Raw genomic sequence first — 16,501 nt, 5'->3', positions numbered from 1 at the left:
CCCCTGAATATATTTTTGTTAGGTTGATTTTGCAAACCGTTTTGTTGGAGGTGGTGTGACCGGGGCAGGACTAGTACAAGAAGAAATTCGATTTTTAATCAACCCGGAACTGATTGTATCGAGACTTATCACTGAAGTGTTGGATCACAATGAATGTCTTATCATCACAGGTTAGTCACTGCAGAAAATCTTGCACATCTTATTCTGGTTTTATATGTGGAAAATACATTTCAAGTTTAAGTTTAGTATATTTATGTGCTGTAGGGATAAATAAGAAAAAAAATATGAGTCATTTGACAAAGAGCTTCCTTCTTCACCCCACCTCTTGAGACCATAGGCCCACTGTTCCAAGAGATTTTTTTTGTGAAGGAAAAAAGTGACAGCAAGCAGACAGAACTCTTTTAAGGACTCAGTCTCTTCATACCTAGCTAAAGAATGCTGTTGAGCAGTACAGGTAAAAGCCACAAATACTAGCTTATCTGATCCCAGCTGTTAGCAGGTATTGCTTCAATTACATTAAAGCAGGGTTGGGATTTTTTGTACCATTTGACGTAATCAGTGGGCTTGAAAACTGAGAAGAGGAACTGCCTTCTAGTTACAAAAAGGAGAGGAAGTGGAGGAGGAGAAAGCCAGGAAATGTTTCTTAAAGATTTTGATCTGTAAGTTATGAACTTCTGTTTGTGATACATCTAAATTAGTTATAGGTTTGTAATTACTAAATGCTTCCTCCAGTATGTTGTTGAGGGGCTGTGTCGAGATGTGATGTTTGTTCAGCGATTTGCTGAAAGTTGTTTGTTTTTGGTTTTTTTTTTTTTTATTTCCTGTTGTTTCCACCTCTGTCATAGAACTTGGAATGTTTTGTTATCCATTGGATCAAAACTTCAAATGTCACTATTGATAACTGGAGAGGAGAGACCCAGGTCATGCTGTGTCTCTGTTCTATACACAGGAACACAGGGAGCATTTTTCATGATTGAGAAATAAAATGATGCTATAATATTTTTTTTTTAAAATCTATGCTAAAGAACAGCTGTAAAGAAAAAATACTTGATTAGAGAGGCCATTTGAGCAAATACTGTAACAGCTTACAGTATTTTTGTATTTTTCACTCTGAAATACAATGTTAGCTTTAGTTATCTGGACTGCCTCAACAGTAAGGAATTTGCACAGGTATTAGAATGCATGTCTTGGAAAAGTCCTTTGAAAGCATGTTTCTCTCAGTAGAAATTTGAGCTTAGATCTTGCAAATCTTACTCTGCAGTGACCTCTTGATTTTATCAGGCAGAGCATCTTTTAAGTCTTTCACTTAGTAATCTTTTTAAAAGCAGTGGTTTATTTTGTTTTACCACCCTGCCAAAATTAACGTGTTTTCTGTGAAAACTTTTTGATCAATTGGCTTTTGTGATTTACCTTTTTTAAAAAAAATTAGTCAGGAAATTATACTGTAGGTATAATACTGTAATAAGATTAACATACTGAAGTACTGTCTTCTGGATGATGATGAAAACAGAGCACAGCTATCAGTCTGTGTAATAACTGACTGGGAGAAAAAACTAAATGATAATTTTGAAAGGCCTTCTTCCATTCTCCCCAGAAAAATAGTGATCTGGCATGGACAAATAAAGGTGAGGATGTTCTTTCACTGTGCCAAAGTTTTTAGTTTTATTGAGTACTTTATATATTTTCCAATTAGTATTTGTGATGTGGGTTTTTTACTCTAATGGAAATGGCCATTCCATCATTTTCATTTCATCCCTGGAGCTCTTCCACCTCAGTTCTTAGCCAAGTTTCCGCTGCACGTCACAATCTTTGATAAATTACATTCTTTGTGATGCATCTTGACTCAGCAGCCTAATGGATATAACTGTGTAGCTTAAATTGGCAGAAGAGCCTGAGAAATTGGGGGGAAATTAAATTTGTTATGATTGCACAGTATCTGGTTAAGATCACTCCTGTAATGAATATGAAACTGGTCATGCACACAGTTAAATTCTTCAGCACAGACATCTACCTCCAGAAATGTCAGCAGTAATGCCAAAGATTCCCACAGCTGCATTTCTGGTAGAGCTGTGAATAAGTGTCAGTGGCTTTCATTCTGTGTTTGGTTTTCTTTTTATTTTTTTTTTTTTTTTTGAGTTCACATTTACTCAGGTAGCATTAAGAGCAGATGAAGTTGTAATCTATGTTTTCGTTCAACCTAGAGAGTGAACAATGGCCAGTCCTGACTGCATCTTAGCAATGCAATTTCAGAAACTAAGCACATTACTTGTGCAGTAAATGAGATCAGATAATTGGTTCAGCTGAACATTTGCTCAGAGGAGAAAAGTAGTTTTGCAGCTGGGTTTAGCAGGCTGATTGTGCCACTCTGGAGAGCTGGAAGACTAATGGTTCTATGAGATGAAGATCAGAAGAACTGATCACAAGATTCACAAGGAATGCATTTTTGAATGTTTCTTCTATATACTTTCTTTTGACCTCAGGTAGATTGAGGGGTTTTGTTTGTTTTGCTTTTTTTTTAGGTTTTGTAGCTTGTATTTAAAGTTCTGATGGATTGACCCTTTTTTGTCCACAACCCTTTTTTTTTATGCAGATAAAAAAAAAGAATCACCGGAAACTTTAGCATGTGGACTTTATCCTTTATTACATCTGTTGTCCCAGCAACAGCAGTTTATATCCCAGCAATTCAACAGGCACAAATACTACCAGTTGGATAACCATTTTTGTCTGACAGATATCCAGAGCTTCACTTATGAAAATCCATCAGACACTGCACTTCTGTTAAAATTAGTGAAAACGACGAACCTTGAAAAAGTCAGCATAACAGTTTGGCTGTCATTTAATCTATCCTGTTACAGTAGCTTGATAACCTACTCTTTCCACGTTAGACATCAAAGGAAGTGCTTCCTTTTCAAAGCTTTTTTGCTAGCTTGTCCCCTGAAGAGAGCTCTCAGAAAAGTCACATCCCTTGTCTGTCTGAATCACAGAATGGCTTAGGTTGGAAGGAACTTTAGAGTTCATCTAATCCAGCCTCCTTGCCATGGGCAGGGACACCTCTCAACTAGACTTGGCTGTTCAAAGTGTCATCCAACCTGGCCTTGAACACCTCCAGGGAGGAGGCATCCACAACCTCCCAAGGCCACCTATTCCAGAGTCTCGCCACTTGTATACTTGGTGCAGATATGAATCTTTATTTTCCATTGCTTCTGAGAGCTGTGTGTTCATTTGGAAAAGCAGTAAATCCTAGGAGAGATTTGTTAAGTGAAAAATATATATGGATTCTGTGTGTAACATGGAACATAATTTGTTTCAGGTACTGAGCAGTACAGTGAGTATACAGGCTATGCAGAAACTTACCGGTGGGCAAGAAGCCATGAAGATAAAACCCCAAGGTGAAGTTCCACATAAATATTTCAAGTGAAGGAATAAATAAATTTTGTACATTTGAAAACTTGGTGCTTTAAGTATTTTTTTTTTTTTTTAGTATTTGCCTTAATAGAGAATTTAGACAGTTTGACTGCTGTTTTGAGTAGAACAAGCAAGTTAAGAAAGTTATCTGATATTGTGAGATACTTCAGGTGTCACAATGCAGCTGATGTGTGTGGCAAAATAGGTATTACTACCATGAATCTGAGCAGAAAGCTCTGAGCTCTGGAATTTATTTCTTCAACAATGTTATCATAGTGTATACACATAATTACTCATTTGGTATAGAAACACTGTCCTCTCGTTTAAATGTTGGAGGAAGATAGACCACCAAAGAGCTGTTCTCTGACCTTGCAATGTTCTTATGGAATTAATAAGTAGTTCTGCATAATCAGATTTGTTTCACATTGAACCCAAAGTCTAGCCAGAGTATTTCTAAATTTATAGAGATCTGTCTTATTTCTGATGCTGTTTTCATTCCTGACCCACAAAGAAAATGTGTTCCATTATCTGTTGTGAGCTCACCTTTCTAGCTTCTTCTAACAGAAGTTCTGCAGGGAATTGTTCATTTTGGATCATGATTAGATGGTTAATATTAAACAACTAATGTCATCCTTATTTTTTCTTCCAATCTAGGGATGAGTGGCAGCGGCGCTACACTGAAATTGTTGCTATAGATGCATTTCACTTCAGACGTTTTCTTGATCAGTTTGGTCCAGAGAAAATTAGAAGAGAGCTCAACAAGGCAAGTAACTTCTTACAATGGCCTGTAGTCTGTTTATAATACCTTTTCAAATATTTTTGTATTGTTATCTTCAGCTAAGGAAGTTCTTGCTTAGTTGTGTCTCTTAGAAAAGGTCTGCCTCAGGGTTTTGTTGTCCAATGTTACAGAAGAAGCTTATCAGATAGAAAGACTGGGGAGAGCTGTATTTTATGTAACTTTTCAAAAATCTAAATGAAAAGTGGATATATGTTTTGTTAACTCTCCCCTGTTATTTTAAATTGCCATTTTAAGTTCTCTTCCCATGCTTGGTTCTGCTGTATCCTATTATAGCCCTGTAATCAAGGTGGAGAAGTAGGCGTCTCATGTTTTAACAGTGTCAGTTCATAAATATGGTGCCACTTGCTTTTCTTCCACCTTTCCTGTTTGCTCTCAGGGTATTGCCATATTACCTCAGAGTTTACCATTTCATGTATTGATGCTTTCTTTAGATCAGCTTCAGCTATTCATAAATCTCTTATCTTTATTTGCACAATAGCTGTAAGCTGCAATGCGTATGCACACACCAGCTGCAGCTTACAGTGATGAGGGTGTTCAGAAGATTTGTAAATCAGGTCAGTTTTAATCCTTCAAACAAAACTTCTTGACTGTCATTCTGAACAGCACACTGCCTACGAATAATTCTTACACTTCAGTCGTTATCAGTATGTATTCAAAGCAGTAGTCCTTGACCTTGTTCTGTTAGCTATGTGTATACAAAGCTGCGCTGCTCCAATGGCTGTAGTCGTCAATGTTGCCATTGCTGCGACTAGGAAAACTGGAACAGCAGTGGGCATCTTTTTGTCTCACGTGCCCTCTCTAATTTGAGCTCTTGCCCTTAAATGAGATATTTGAGTTTCTAGATGTCTTCCAGCCCTTGGTCTCTGCCTCAGACTATGTGCTGCATTACATTCGGGAACATGGGGTTATTTTTCCAAGCTGTGGCAGGTGCTTTATTATGTACATGGCTGAGATTTTCCTGTTACTTGTTCTTGCTTTGCTGCTGCTTCTTTTGTTGAAGCTAAAGCTGTCTTTTCCCAGCTCTTGAGGTTGTACTTTTTCAATGACTAGTAATTGCCAGCAGTGATCTGTTAATAGTTCTGAAGCCTTAGCATTCAACATGTGTCAATGTTTTCAAGGCCTTTGTTCTTAGCCCGTGCATAAATGTTCTCTCCAAATGAGATGCCTGCTGTCTCCAGTTCATACATCGAATTCTCATAAGTATACAAGAAGGCTAATGAGCCAGAATGAGGGCCCTGCATGGCTAGTGTAAGGCATAGGCATTGAGAGGTCTGTGGACTGTTACAGCAGTGGCAGCGCTATTTTTACTGAGCAGTTGAGTACAAGGATGCTTACAGAGTTATGCTTATTAATGTGTTTGTATTTGGGTTTAAAACATGCTAATGATAGTCTGCTTAGTGTACTTCTGTGTTATAAGATGCAGCTGGCCTCTGCTTTGACTTAAGGTGTTAAATGTAAGGACATAATACTACTGTTGTTCGTCTCCTGCTTTATGTAGTATGGGAAGCTGTAAAATAATGTAAGATGTATTTTAAATAAATAAAAACATAATGCAGTGTGTTGTTAATTCTCAGCTGGAAAGGGGATATACCAGAAAGCTGATCTTCCCTCAATCCCCCTGAAATGATGTACACTGCTGAAGGAATAATTTAATTTACTTGTAAAACCTTAGCATCTTAACTAACATTCATCAGCTTGTTTCTTCATGGTTGGTAATCAAATCAGGCCTGAAAAGACAGTAAATAAATTCTGTAAACTTCAGTAATATCTTAGTACAAAATTCAAATTACCTATTCTAGTGAATTTATGATCTGCCTACAATTTTCGATACTCTAGATTAGGTTTGGATTTTCAAATAAGTTATGGTAGATCCATGCAACTTCTACACAGTGTGTCAGTTTCATTGATGTTGTTAGATAAGGACTGATTGGTATTTAAAGAAAATGTTAACCCTGAGATAGTTCTCTGCTTACTACAGTAAAAATTTCAATAAGTGTATTGGAGGGTCTATAATATTTTAAAAAATTAAATATCTTAGAATATATTATGAGCTTTCTCAGCTTGGTTAAAAATTACTAACCTTAAGATCTTTCTGTGGGCAAAACTAAGTTGATGGAATAAACTGCAACTCTATTTCTATTATGAGTTAATAAAATCATGACTCAGTAGCCACAGTATATGCCCACAGGCTTTGAATACAAGTGTACTGTGTATTGGTAGACACAGCCCAGTGTCCAGGGGTTCTTTTGTTTGCCTATTGTTTTGTTAGACATTAGAAAACAAAGTGATTCTTCTTAAAACTTCGTGTTTTATAAGCCTTTATGATTTCTCCTTTATAGATTCTTTTGTCTTAACTACATGTTCTTTCTCTGTTAGACATAGCTGTCTTAGGGTGACCTGTTTCTGGTTCAACCCATAGTCAAAAAATTAGATTAATATTGTCTAAAGGCAGCTGTTCAGAAAAAGAAAAAAAATCATTGTATCTGATTTCAGCTTTCAGGTATGTGGATATATGCATAAGAGATGTCACTATATCATCCTTGCTAGCCTCTTAAGATTATCACCTAATAAAGACTCTGACTAGCAATAATTTTTCCAGTTACAAGTTTCACTTCCCAAATCTTAAGAAACAGCTGACTTGGAATTGGGCTTGCAACTCCTCTTATAAATGTCACTAAGCCTGTTTTGATAGTCACCAATTAAAAAAAGAGACAGCTTCATATTTGACAAGAATTGTGTCCTTAAGAATTACAGTATGCAGAACACTTGTTTCAAATAGTGTTAACTGAGAACTATATATCAGTTTTATATTAAAACAAGCCAATTGTGAACGTCACACAACTTCAAAATAATACGATACCGTATATTTGAAGTTGTGGCCAACCTAAAACCAGATTGATTTTTGTAGTTCAAAAGGAGCAGCTCTTCTGCTTTCCCATATGGAAGTAACTATTTTAAAATTGCACAGAAAGCTTTCACATTGCTGTCTTTTCTAGGTGAAGCCTGTTTAAGTATTAGTGCATTTTAGCTGTCTTTTAAAAAAAAAAAAAACTATTACTTTAATCTTGATCTTTTATTTGCTATGAAACACAGAGAGGAGCACTTAGATATTACTCTCCATTGCTGCTGTAGTTGTGCTAAGTATTTGCTGACTTTCTTACTCTGTCTGATAAGACAGGTTTTGTTCTTTGTGTCCTGGTAAATTGAGAAATACGTGTCCATTAAGTTGAAGCTGAAAAGAAAATGGGATCCTGTTGCAACAGCAATCCATTTTCCTCACTGGGAAGATGGTGTTTGAATTATTGCCCACACAGCCCGGGCAGCTTGCTTGGCCCACTGATATTGTACAAAAATGCTTTGGACATGAAGCACAGTAACAGCTCTGACTTGAAAGAGCTTAAGCCACATGCCCTTGATGACGTGTAAGTGCTCCTCATGCAAACTCTGAATTATATGCTACCCTGCTAAATTACAACTCTCAGAAGTCTAGATTTGCAGCCAATCTGTACCGGACAATTGTACCAATTCAGTGAATTTTTTCCTGTGGAGAATTCCCAAAGACCTATCCTGGTTTTGCTCAAGATTTTTGTCCCTGCTTTTACTCAAGATTTCTTAGTGAACATCACACTGCTTTCTCCTACCCTCATTTATTGCATTAGACTTGTATTTCTAAGGTGGCATTTTGTATTTCATTTCCAGTTTTGAGGAATTTCAATAATACTGGACATAGCTGTTCAGCTGTCATGTGTGCTAAATGGGCCCAAAAGCAACAAAAATGATACAATCTACTGTTAAAGTTTTCCTCTCCTCTGGCCATCCTGGAAAGTTTCCTTTCCTTTGAATTGAAAGACCTAGGTGCCAGCATCTATATCTAATTTTTAACTGAGATCCAAATAAGGCAAAATTCTTGTTCCCTTAAATTCTCAAGTGATTAACCTTAAATTTAAAGGGACACTAATGGTATATTGAAAAAGTTTGAACTTGGTATAGTAGAAGACAATACTGAATTTTTTTTTCATTGTATTGTTTGAATTTATCACACCAGATTGCTTGTCAACTTCATCTTATGACTCTTGCAGGCCTACTGTGGCTTCTCTCGACCCAATGTTCCGCCTCAACATCTCTCTGCAATAGCCACAGGAAACTGGGGGTGTGGTGCCTTTGGAGGGGACTCCCGATTAAAAGGTAAATTATCATTCTTCGTGAATGTCCAAATGACTCAACTTAGATTTTGATTTTTAGCTTGCTTTGTTTGCTTAATTACATTTTGTTGGATTTTTTTATTCTGAGTTACACATTTTAGCTAAGAACCAGAATAAGAGTTAAACTGTCTATAGAACTGAATCATTAGCTTTGATCTTTAGGCCACGAGACTTTGAACAATATGCACTCTGTTTTTATGTGCTAGTTTTAGTTTAGCATTTGAAGTCAGTAGATGATGGAGAAATGGTGGATTTACAGGGACCCTTAGCACTGAAGCCTTCAAAAGCATGGATGTGTGATACTAGTTCACGAAAGATCTCAGTCATATAAATCAGCTGACCTTTCTAGAGCAGTCTTTTTAGATTATGCCTAACTCCACAAAGTTGTTTCAAGTTCCTAGGAATTTGCAAGCCTTTGTAAATTTGCTAGGAATGCTTAACGTTCAGCTTTGCTCCTCATATATTGCTGTATGCCAGCGAGTCGCTTAGATATGCTTTGTTCTTTCCTGACTTGTCTGCTCTATCACTCACTTTCTCATGTTCTTTTATTTTTAATTAGAGTATTTATAATGCAGCAGACATCACATGCCTACATTCATTTAAGAGTTTTTCTCATCAAGTCAAGAACTGATGAATCCTGGCATTTAAATTGATGCCCTGATCCATATAGCTCTGAGTAGGAATTTACAGTTTTACTGGTTTTCAAACATTTGGAGAGTATTTAAATGTTGGTTTTCTGAAGAGCTTTAGGTAGTTACATTGAGAAAAACAATAAGCAGGCTACCAGCTTCATTATTTTTCTTTTTTAGTGTGTTCTATTCATTGAGCATCTTTTTTTTTTTTTTTTTTTTTTTACTCCCCTCAACACTGATGGATTTCCTGCGTGGTTTTTATCAGAATGGAGTTGCATTTGATGTGTGATAACCAAGTGAAGTCTTTTCTAATTCACACACTCTCTCCACAATCATAAGTGTTCTAAAACACTGTATAGGGTTATTCTGACCACAGATTTTCTCACTGGTTTCACTTCACTATAAGCAAATTTCTTGCACTAGAAAAGTTTTTACACTTCATAGGGGGTCATAAATTCTTAGTTTCAGAGTATATTTTAGGAAACTCTGTGACTGTCAATACTGTGATTTCATGGATCCCAAATAGCTTTTGTTGCCTATACAGGCTTGATAGTGTACTGCAATAATAAAATAATTTCCATAGTTTAAAATTTTACTTTTTCATAGAACAGTCTTAAATATATATCCTTGTCCTTTCAGAAGTAGTATCTGGATCTGTAACACAGGCTTAAGAACCACCAAAGTATTTGCTGTAATTGGATATAACTGGATAAGGACCATAATGCATTATGATTTAATTTTTTTAGTGGATTAAAGGAACGTGATTGTGTAGAAAATACTGTTTTGCTGAAGGCCACAGCTGATGCAAACACTAAAGCTGTCTTAAGGAAGGAAAAAAATAATATGGCTTTATAAAACATGGTATATAAACAAGCCAGATTCCAGATAAATCAAGGATGTTTCAGTACAATTTTAGTATAAAATTTCAATAATGAAGACTTTCAATAAAAAAAAAAGAAAGCTTCTGCATTTTGGGAGAAGTTGAAAGGTGAAGTCTTGCTTTTACAACCAGAGAATAATTTAACAACTACTAGCTGCAGAAACACTGTGTAACTGTTTAAAAATTGGAGAAGTTGCTTCACTGAAAGTAAAGGAGATGATTGATGAGGCATCTCATAAATACATGAATGTAACTTCTAAAGATTGTGAGAACTCTTTGGTTGAGTTAGTATTTGTATTTGAGAAAATAAAATTCAATAGAAGGCTGCCATCAACTTTAAAAAGACCTTTGTAGGATTAGCGGAAGGAGAGGAAAACACCTGTCTTGTCTCATGTGAATGCTGTGATGTTGAGGTGCTGCCATGATTGTACCACAGTTCTGATCCTGCAGAGTAGGCAAGGGCTTGGGGAATGCTGGGTGTTCCACCTCTTGTAGCACTGCTGTGCCTGCAGCAGTGGAGCTCTGCTCTACCTGCCCCAGCTCTGCCTCTATTGTTGCTTTCCTTCCCCTGCTCTCTGGATTTGGGCTGCACTGGTGAGAACATCCTTTCCACTGGCTAAAAAGCACTAAACATGTAGGGCTTGTGAGGATAGCTGAGTCCCAGATGGATTTGTATTATGCTTCTATCACTCTGGCTAGGTCATAGAGGAAGGTATGTCAGTAAAGGTGTGAGTCCAGAAGAGTTGAATAGCATCACATCAGCTGGGTGCAAGGAGCAAGAGAGCCCAATTCCTCCAGTGCCCTGTACCAGAGGCTGTATTGCTCTGTGTCAGTAGCATGGCAATTTCACATGCTATTTTATGTCATTAATGCCCAGAAGGTTGTGAAGCCTAATTCATGACAGAAATTTTGACCCTTGTTTCACAAGACTTACCAGCAATTCAAGATAAACAGAAAGGAATTTTAATATATTCTGTACAGTGAAGCTGCACTGTTTGTTTGGAATGAATAATCAAGTAAGATTCATTAGGTTCTGTTCCCCTATGCAAGCTAATTAGACCCTTTAAAAGCTGAACTACTGAAGCTTTACCAAATCCACAGCTGGTTCAGTAGTTTAATTAAAGTATCATTCCCAAATTGAGATTAATTTCACATGTGAATCATGTAATTTATAATATTAGCTATGGGTTTGCAAGAAAGGTTGTTTGGGGCTTTGGGTTTTTTTTTTAAATGAAGAATGAAGTCTTTTGTTAGGTCTCTGTTTAAAAATGTGAAAGATGGTTGAGCTGAACCATGATCAGCTTTCTATTCAGTTTCCACTAGTATGTGGAAATGCAGCGCATATGCTATTTTATTTAAAATTAAACTTTACAAAGACAGTATTAATCACAGTTTAATTAATTCTACTTACTGGGCAGAAAAAGGAAAGAAGGAGGGGTTTGGTCTCTTCTCCCAGGCAACCAGCACCAGAACAAGAGGACACAGTCTCAAGCTGCGCCAGGGGAGGTTTAGGCTGGAGGTGAGGAGAAAGTTCTTCACAGAGAGAGTGGTTGGCCATTGGAATGGGCTGCCCAGGGAGGTGGTGGAGTCACCATCCCTGGAGGTGTTCAAGAGGGGATTGGACGTGGCACTTGGTACCATGGTTTAGATAGGCATGAGGTGTAGGGTGACAGGTTGGACTCGATGATCCTTGAGGTCTCTTCCAACCTTCTTGATTCTATTCTATTCTATTCTAAATATCAGAGCTGTACCCATAGGCTCTGAAATAAGAAAAGTCACAACAGATAAAATATTTGCTGGGGTTAATTATTTGCCTTCTTCTAGCATTACCTGAAATGAAGGTGTCATTGCATGCACCTGTGACACTCCAGCCTCTGCTTAGTGGAAAAGCAGTGCTGTGGTTAAGTTTGGTGCTCCCTAAAAGGGTCCTGTTTTTCCTTCTCCCTGTGCTTGTTCTTGGCTGTACAGTATGATGCCTTCCCTTGCATCAGTTCTGGCCCTTAGCAAACCCTTCACTCAGCCAATTCAGCTGCTTATCTAGCAGAAAACAATTAGCTTTTATTGTTTTGTTATGCAACTTTTCTGCCAAGTTGCTGAATGGAATTGACTCACTGAGATGTCTCATGAGCACCTGAGAGCTTCAGAGAAGTCAGGAGGTGGGTGAGAAGGGAGAAAATGTAGCTGTACCAGAGCCACTTTCTGCAATTGCAGTGGGTCATTAGGTTGGCTTAGCTGGACCATTGCTCAGTACCCTAGATGATTTCTCAAAATGAATCTTGAAAAATCTGTTTCCAAGATTGGAAATGAAATGAGAATGCTTCCTCAGAGAAAAACAAAGTCTATTTTGTAATGTTAACCATTGACAGAATTTGGTTGAGCAAGTTTGGTGTAAAGCTGAAAGTTAAATAACCTGAATTGCATCCCTTGTGTCACCACTCGCTTTTGTAGATCAGAATGAGACATCATATTCCATGCTGTTTACTTCTGTTATAGGTAAGATAGGCACCTTAAATTGTGTAGTAAGAGGCTGCAGAACCATAGATCTCTTGGGAGCTGTATGTTGAGTCAGCTCTTCTTTTGTGTAGCTAGTGAAAGGGTTGGCTCCATTCCTCTGGAAGGATGTCAGAGAATGGAAATTGTGACTTGCTTATGGATGTATTTTGCCCCACTACTTGTGACTTGATGCAAGCAGCTTGAACCAGGATGTGCTGTCATGCACGTTTATTGGATAATTAACGGCTGCATGCTGCTTAGGGACAGACAAGGACCCAAAACACTCCTTTGATTTTTATCACATGGCTTATCTGTAAAGCATGGTTGTCACTAGTGACTCTAGCAGAACTCTTCAATGCTTGAGCTGTAGTGGCCAAGATTCTTTACTTTGTTGTAAAAATGTAATTATAGAATGTTAGTGGTTGGAAGGGACCTCCAGGGATCATTGAGTTCAACCACCCCAGCTATGGCGGACTACACAGGAACACATCCAGGTGGGTTTTGAAAGTCTCCAGAGGAGGAGAGTCTACAACCTCTCTGGGCAGCCTGCTCCAGGGCTCTGTCACCCTCAGTAAAGAAGTTTCTCCTTACGTTGAGGTGAAACTTCTTGTGTTCCAGCTTATACCTGTTGTTCCTTGTCCTATCATTGGGTATTGCCAAAAAGAGGCTGACACCTTCATCTTGACACCCACCCTTCAGGTATTTATAGATACTAATAAGATCCCCTCTCAGCTTTCTCAAGACTGAACAGCCCCAGTTCTCTCAACCTTTCTTCATAGGAGAGATGTTCAAGTCCATTAATCAGCTGTTGGACTCTCTCCAGTAGATCCCTGTCCCTGGAAATACCTGTCCATTTTTCAAACCTCTTTGCAGTGTTCACCTGAGGATGGGTGATATGATTAGTTGCTGTAAGCTTAGGTTTTGTTTTCCCTTCAGAAAATCATTGTACTCTGTATTCATTTAAGTGATCTCTTTTTTTTTTTTTTTTTTTTTTTTTGTTATTTCAGCCTTAATACAGATAATGGCAGCTGCTGAGGCTGGACGTGATGTTGTTTACTTTACCTTTGGAGATGTGGAGCTGATGCGGGATATTTACAGCATGCATACTTTTCTCTGTGAGAAGGGCCAAACTATTGGTGAGCATAAAGAAATCTTGACATGTAGCAGAGACCTAACCATCTCTGTAAGTGAAAGCTGTCCAGTAAGAACTGCTCTTATCAAGTCCTGAACACAAGCAAACAGGTGTCAGTTTATACCTGTTTCCAGAGTGGAGAGCTCTTCTGATTCAAGCTTCGGCTGCACAGGGCTTATCTATTTGAAGACTTCTAGAATCCTTTTCTAATTCACTTGGGAGTTACACTCAAGAATTTGGAAAACACAAGTAGATGTGGTACATAAAACTTAAAATTCTTTAAAAAGGGAAAATCTGCTTACGCATTCTTGATACAGATTTGTCGTAGTGATTCTGGACTGATACTGCAAGATGTGATCGGTAGTAATAAAAGAAAAGCAGTGTATCCATTTCTCCACTGTAGATGTTAAATGCCTTTAATTTCTGAGACAGAAGCACAAGGCTAGGTAATTGCAGTATGTTTGTAGGTAATACATAGGCAAACCTGATGTTCAAATAGCTTGTGCAGAAAGCTCAGGAGAAAGTTGTGGGAGCCCACCCTATATTTTGAACAAGCTTGGAAACAGTCCCCTTAAACAGTTGTCTACCTCCTCTTTCACTGCTCATTTAAGGAAACATTCCTAGCCACTGTCTCGGTGCAAGTGTGCATTTCCAGTCATCATTTGCAACTGTACAGTCGTTACATAGCATGGTCTTAAATATTTTTTTTCATTATTTTTAAGGGGACATTTACAGGCTGTTACTGAGATATTACAATGAAGAATGCAGAAGCTGTTCTACTTCAGGACCAGATGTCAAGCTGTACTCTTTCATATACAACACCACTGAGTCGTATGCAGATTCTGTGGATAATGATGAAGAAAAAGGGTTGTGCATTGAGGATTAAAATACATGTATTTGATCAGAATATTGTTCATCTCCTCCCACTGGTATATTGTGTGGATTGCTGGGTATAATGTATGAATTGGCTTAACTTAATATGTATTGACTGCATTGATAGTTATGTGTAATGCCCAAAGAAAACCCACCCTGGAGAGACAAGACTTTTTTTGTTTTGTTTTGATAGTTTCATATATTAAAATCTTGTTCATGTGTGTACAGAAAAAGATTTCTTTGGTAAATCTGGTTTGCATTCTCTGTACTCCTTTGCTATTAATTTTTCACAGATCTTATCTAGACTTCTCTTGCAAGCTTTTGTCCTGAAGTACAGGCAGCCATGTAACTCCAGGGGTCGTTTTAGAGAGAAGTGTTGGAATGACCATACTGAAAATTGTCATAATTTGATTACCTTCTTAAGACTGTTGCAGTAATTTCATTGTTCTTACCAACTTTTTCATTCATTTAACTTTAAATGTCCTGGTTTAAATCTATTTTTTTTTTTTAGTAAATGGTTAAAAATTGAAAGATTTTGGAGGAGCTATAATGCATTCCACAGCTACATTGTCTTTATCGAGTCAGACACAAACTTTAGCATGAAGTAGAGAAACATCAAAATATGTGAGAGTGGGAAACTGAGAAGTGTAACCAGAGTTCAGAGCAGAGAGAAATATTTTGACATGAAACTCTCTCAATATCATTTTGTTGGTGCTATCTGTTACAATACTGAAAAAGGTCTTAGATATGTTAGTATATGGGAAGTTTCCCAAGGTTCACTGTTGTTGGCAATATCATTTGAACTAAGGTCTGCTAGTTGTGTTTATCTTGTCATATCAGTTCTTTATTGCAGTATGCATATATGTGAGTGTAAGATCCCCATGGGATAACATGAGTGAGGAAATGGGAATCACTTACATATCAGTGGGAGCAAAGTCTGCACACTACAGATAAGAGCATGAGCTCTTATTAGGAGTTTGCATGTTTGCTTTTTCAGGTATGTGAACATTACCAATGAAGACAGGGCAAAAGATGTGTAAAACTGTGCTATTACTATCTCTGAATACCAAGTTAGTGTTGTTGTAGTACATTAATAGTTTACACAAAACTGCGGATACATCTGTAATAGGACTTTTCCAGGTCTATGTGCAGGGCCAATCCAATGAAAGATTTGTCTATTAGTAGTTTAAACACAGTTTATTTTAAGCCTAATTTGCAAAATTTTACTTCTTCTGTGTTAGATTTTTCTGGTCTGTCAGGGTTGCTATAACCAGTTTTAGCAATGCAAGTGAAAACCACAGCAGGAAATGCAGTGAGCTATGCCTCTAGTATCAACAAATCCTTTTGGTTAATGTCAGATAAAGGCACTCTCCAGAGTGCTGCACCTTTGCATTAATGTTAAGTGGGCATCTTGGAAGCATGGTGTTTGGAAGGTGATAGACACATAGGTTTGTTTCTTCCCCTTCTTTCTACCAGCTGTAGTTTTCTCCACCCTCACCATTTAGAAGGAAAAGATTTGGGCTGGGACTTGAGGCATTTTTCTGTGTTTGCAACTTGTATCTTCAGATCCTAGTCTCTCAGTGTTGGTTCACACTGGCAAAAGGAATAACAGTGTTTTCTGCTAAGCTCTTTAGGTTCAACTATGATAGTGCTTCTAGATGCATTGCTGCTGCTGATAAATGTACCCTGTTAATTAAGACAAATGATGGAAAATCGGTGCTATCTGCCAAACCTTCTTCACCTTATTACTCAGGATTTCCTATAGAAAAAGTGAATTTATTCCTAAACAACTGGAAGAAATTTTAGCAAAAGGCTTTATGTGGCTAGATGTGACCTCCCCTTTCTTGTAAGCAAATATATCTTTATTAGTGCAATATTTGTTTTCATTGTGAGAGGACGTGATTGGTCAGGTATGGAAACTGTACCAAAATAAGATGGCATGAAGTTGTTGCAGCTCTGGAAACAGAAAAATATGTTTAACTTTGGAAAGAGTTTCTGAACATCATATTATAGGGTATCCAGTTAAGAGAGTGTTTGCAGTGTCTGGTGTTTCCAGGACAATCTTAGTCATTTTATTTTGTCTGT

The 16,501-nt window shown here is 37.6% G+C and overlaps 1 protein-coding gene across 1 annotated transcript in view; it reads left to right on the top strand.

Annotated features, from left to right (window-relative positions):
* The window catches only part of PARG (poly(ADP-ribose) glycohydrolase), a 60,059-nt gene extending 45,532 nt beyond the window's left edge, over window positions 1-14,527 (top strand). Inside the window, exons 14-19 of the mRNA XM_054382586.1 lie at window positions 23-170; window positions 3,311-3,389; window positions 4,060-4,168; window positions 8,284-8,389; window positions 13,419-13,547; window positions 14,266-14,527. Of these exons, the coding sequence (XP_054238561.1) occupies window positions 23-170; window positions 3,311-3,389; window positions 4,060-4,168; window positions 8,284-8,389; window positions 13,419-13,547; window positions 14,266-14,429 (735 nt within the window). The 3' untranslated portion in view covers window positions 14,430-14,527. The remainder of the gene's footprint in view (window positions 1-22; window positions 171-3,310; window positions 3,390-4,059; window positions 4,169-8,283; window positions 8,390-13,418; window positions 13,548-14,265) is intronic.
* Window positions 14,528-16,501: the final 1,974 nt, after the last annotated feature.

Source organism: Indicator indicator, chromosome 7 (assembly GCF_027791375.1).
Source record: "Indicator indicator isolate 239-I01 chromosome 7, UM_Iind_1.1, whole genome shotgun sequence".
In the NCBI taxonomy this organism is placed as follows: domain Eukaryota; kingdom Metazoa; phylum Chordata; class Aves; order Piciformes; family Indicatoridae; genus Indicator; species Indicator indicator.
The sequence above is the reverse complement of the archived record's forward strand: the minus strand, read 5'-3'. Positions and strand labels throughout refer to the sequence as shown.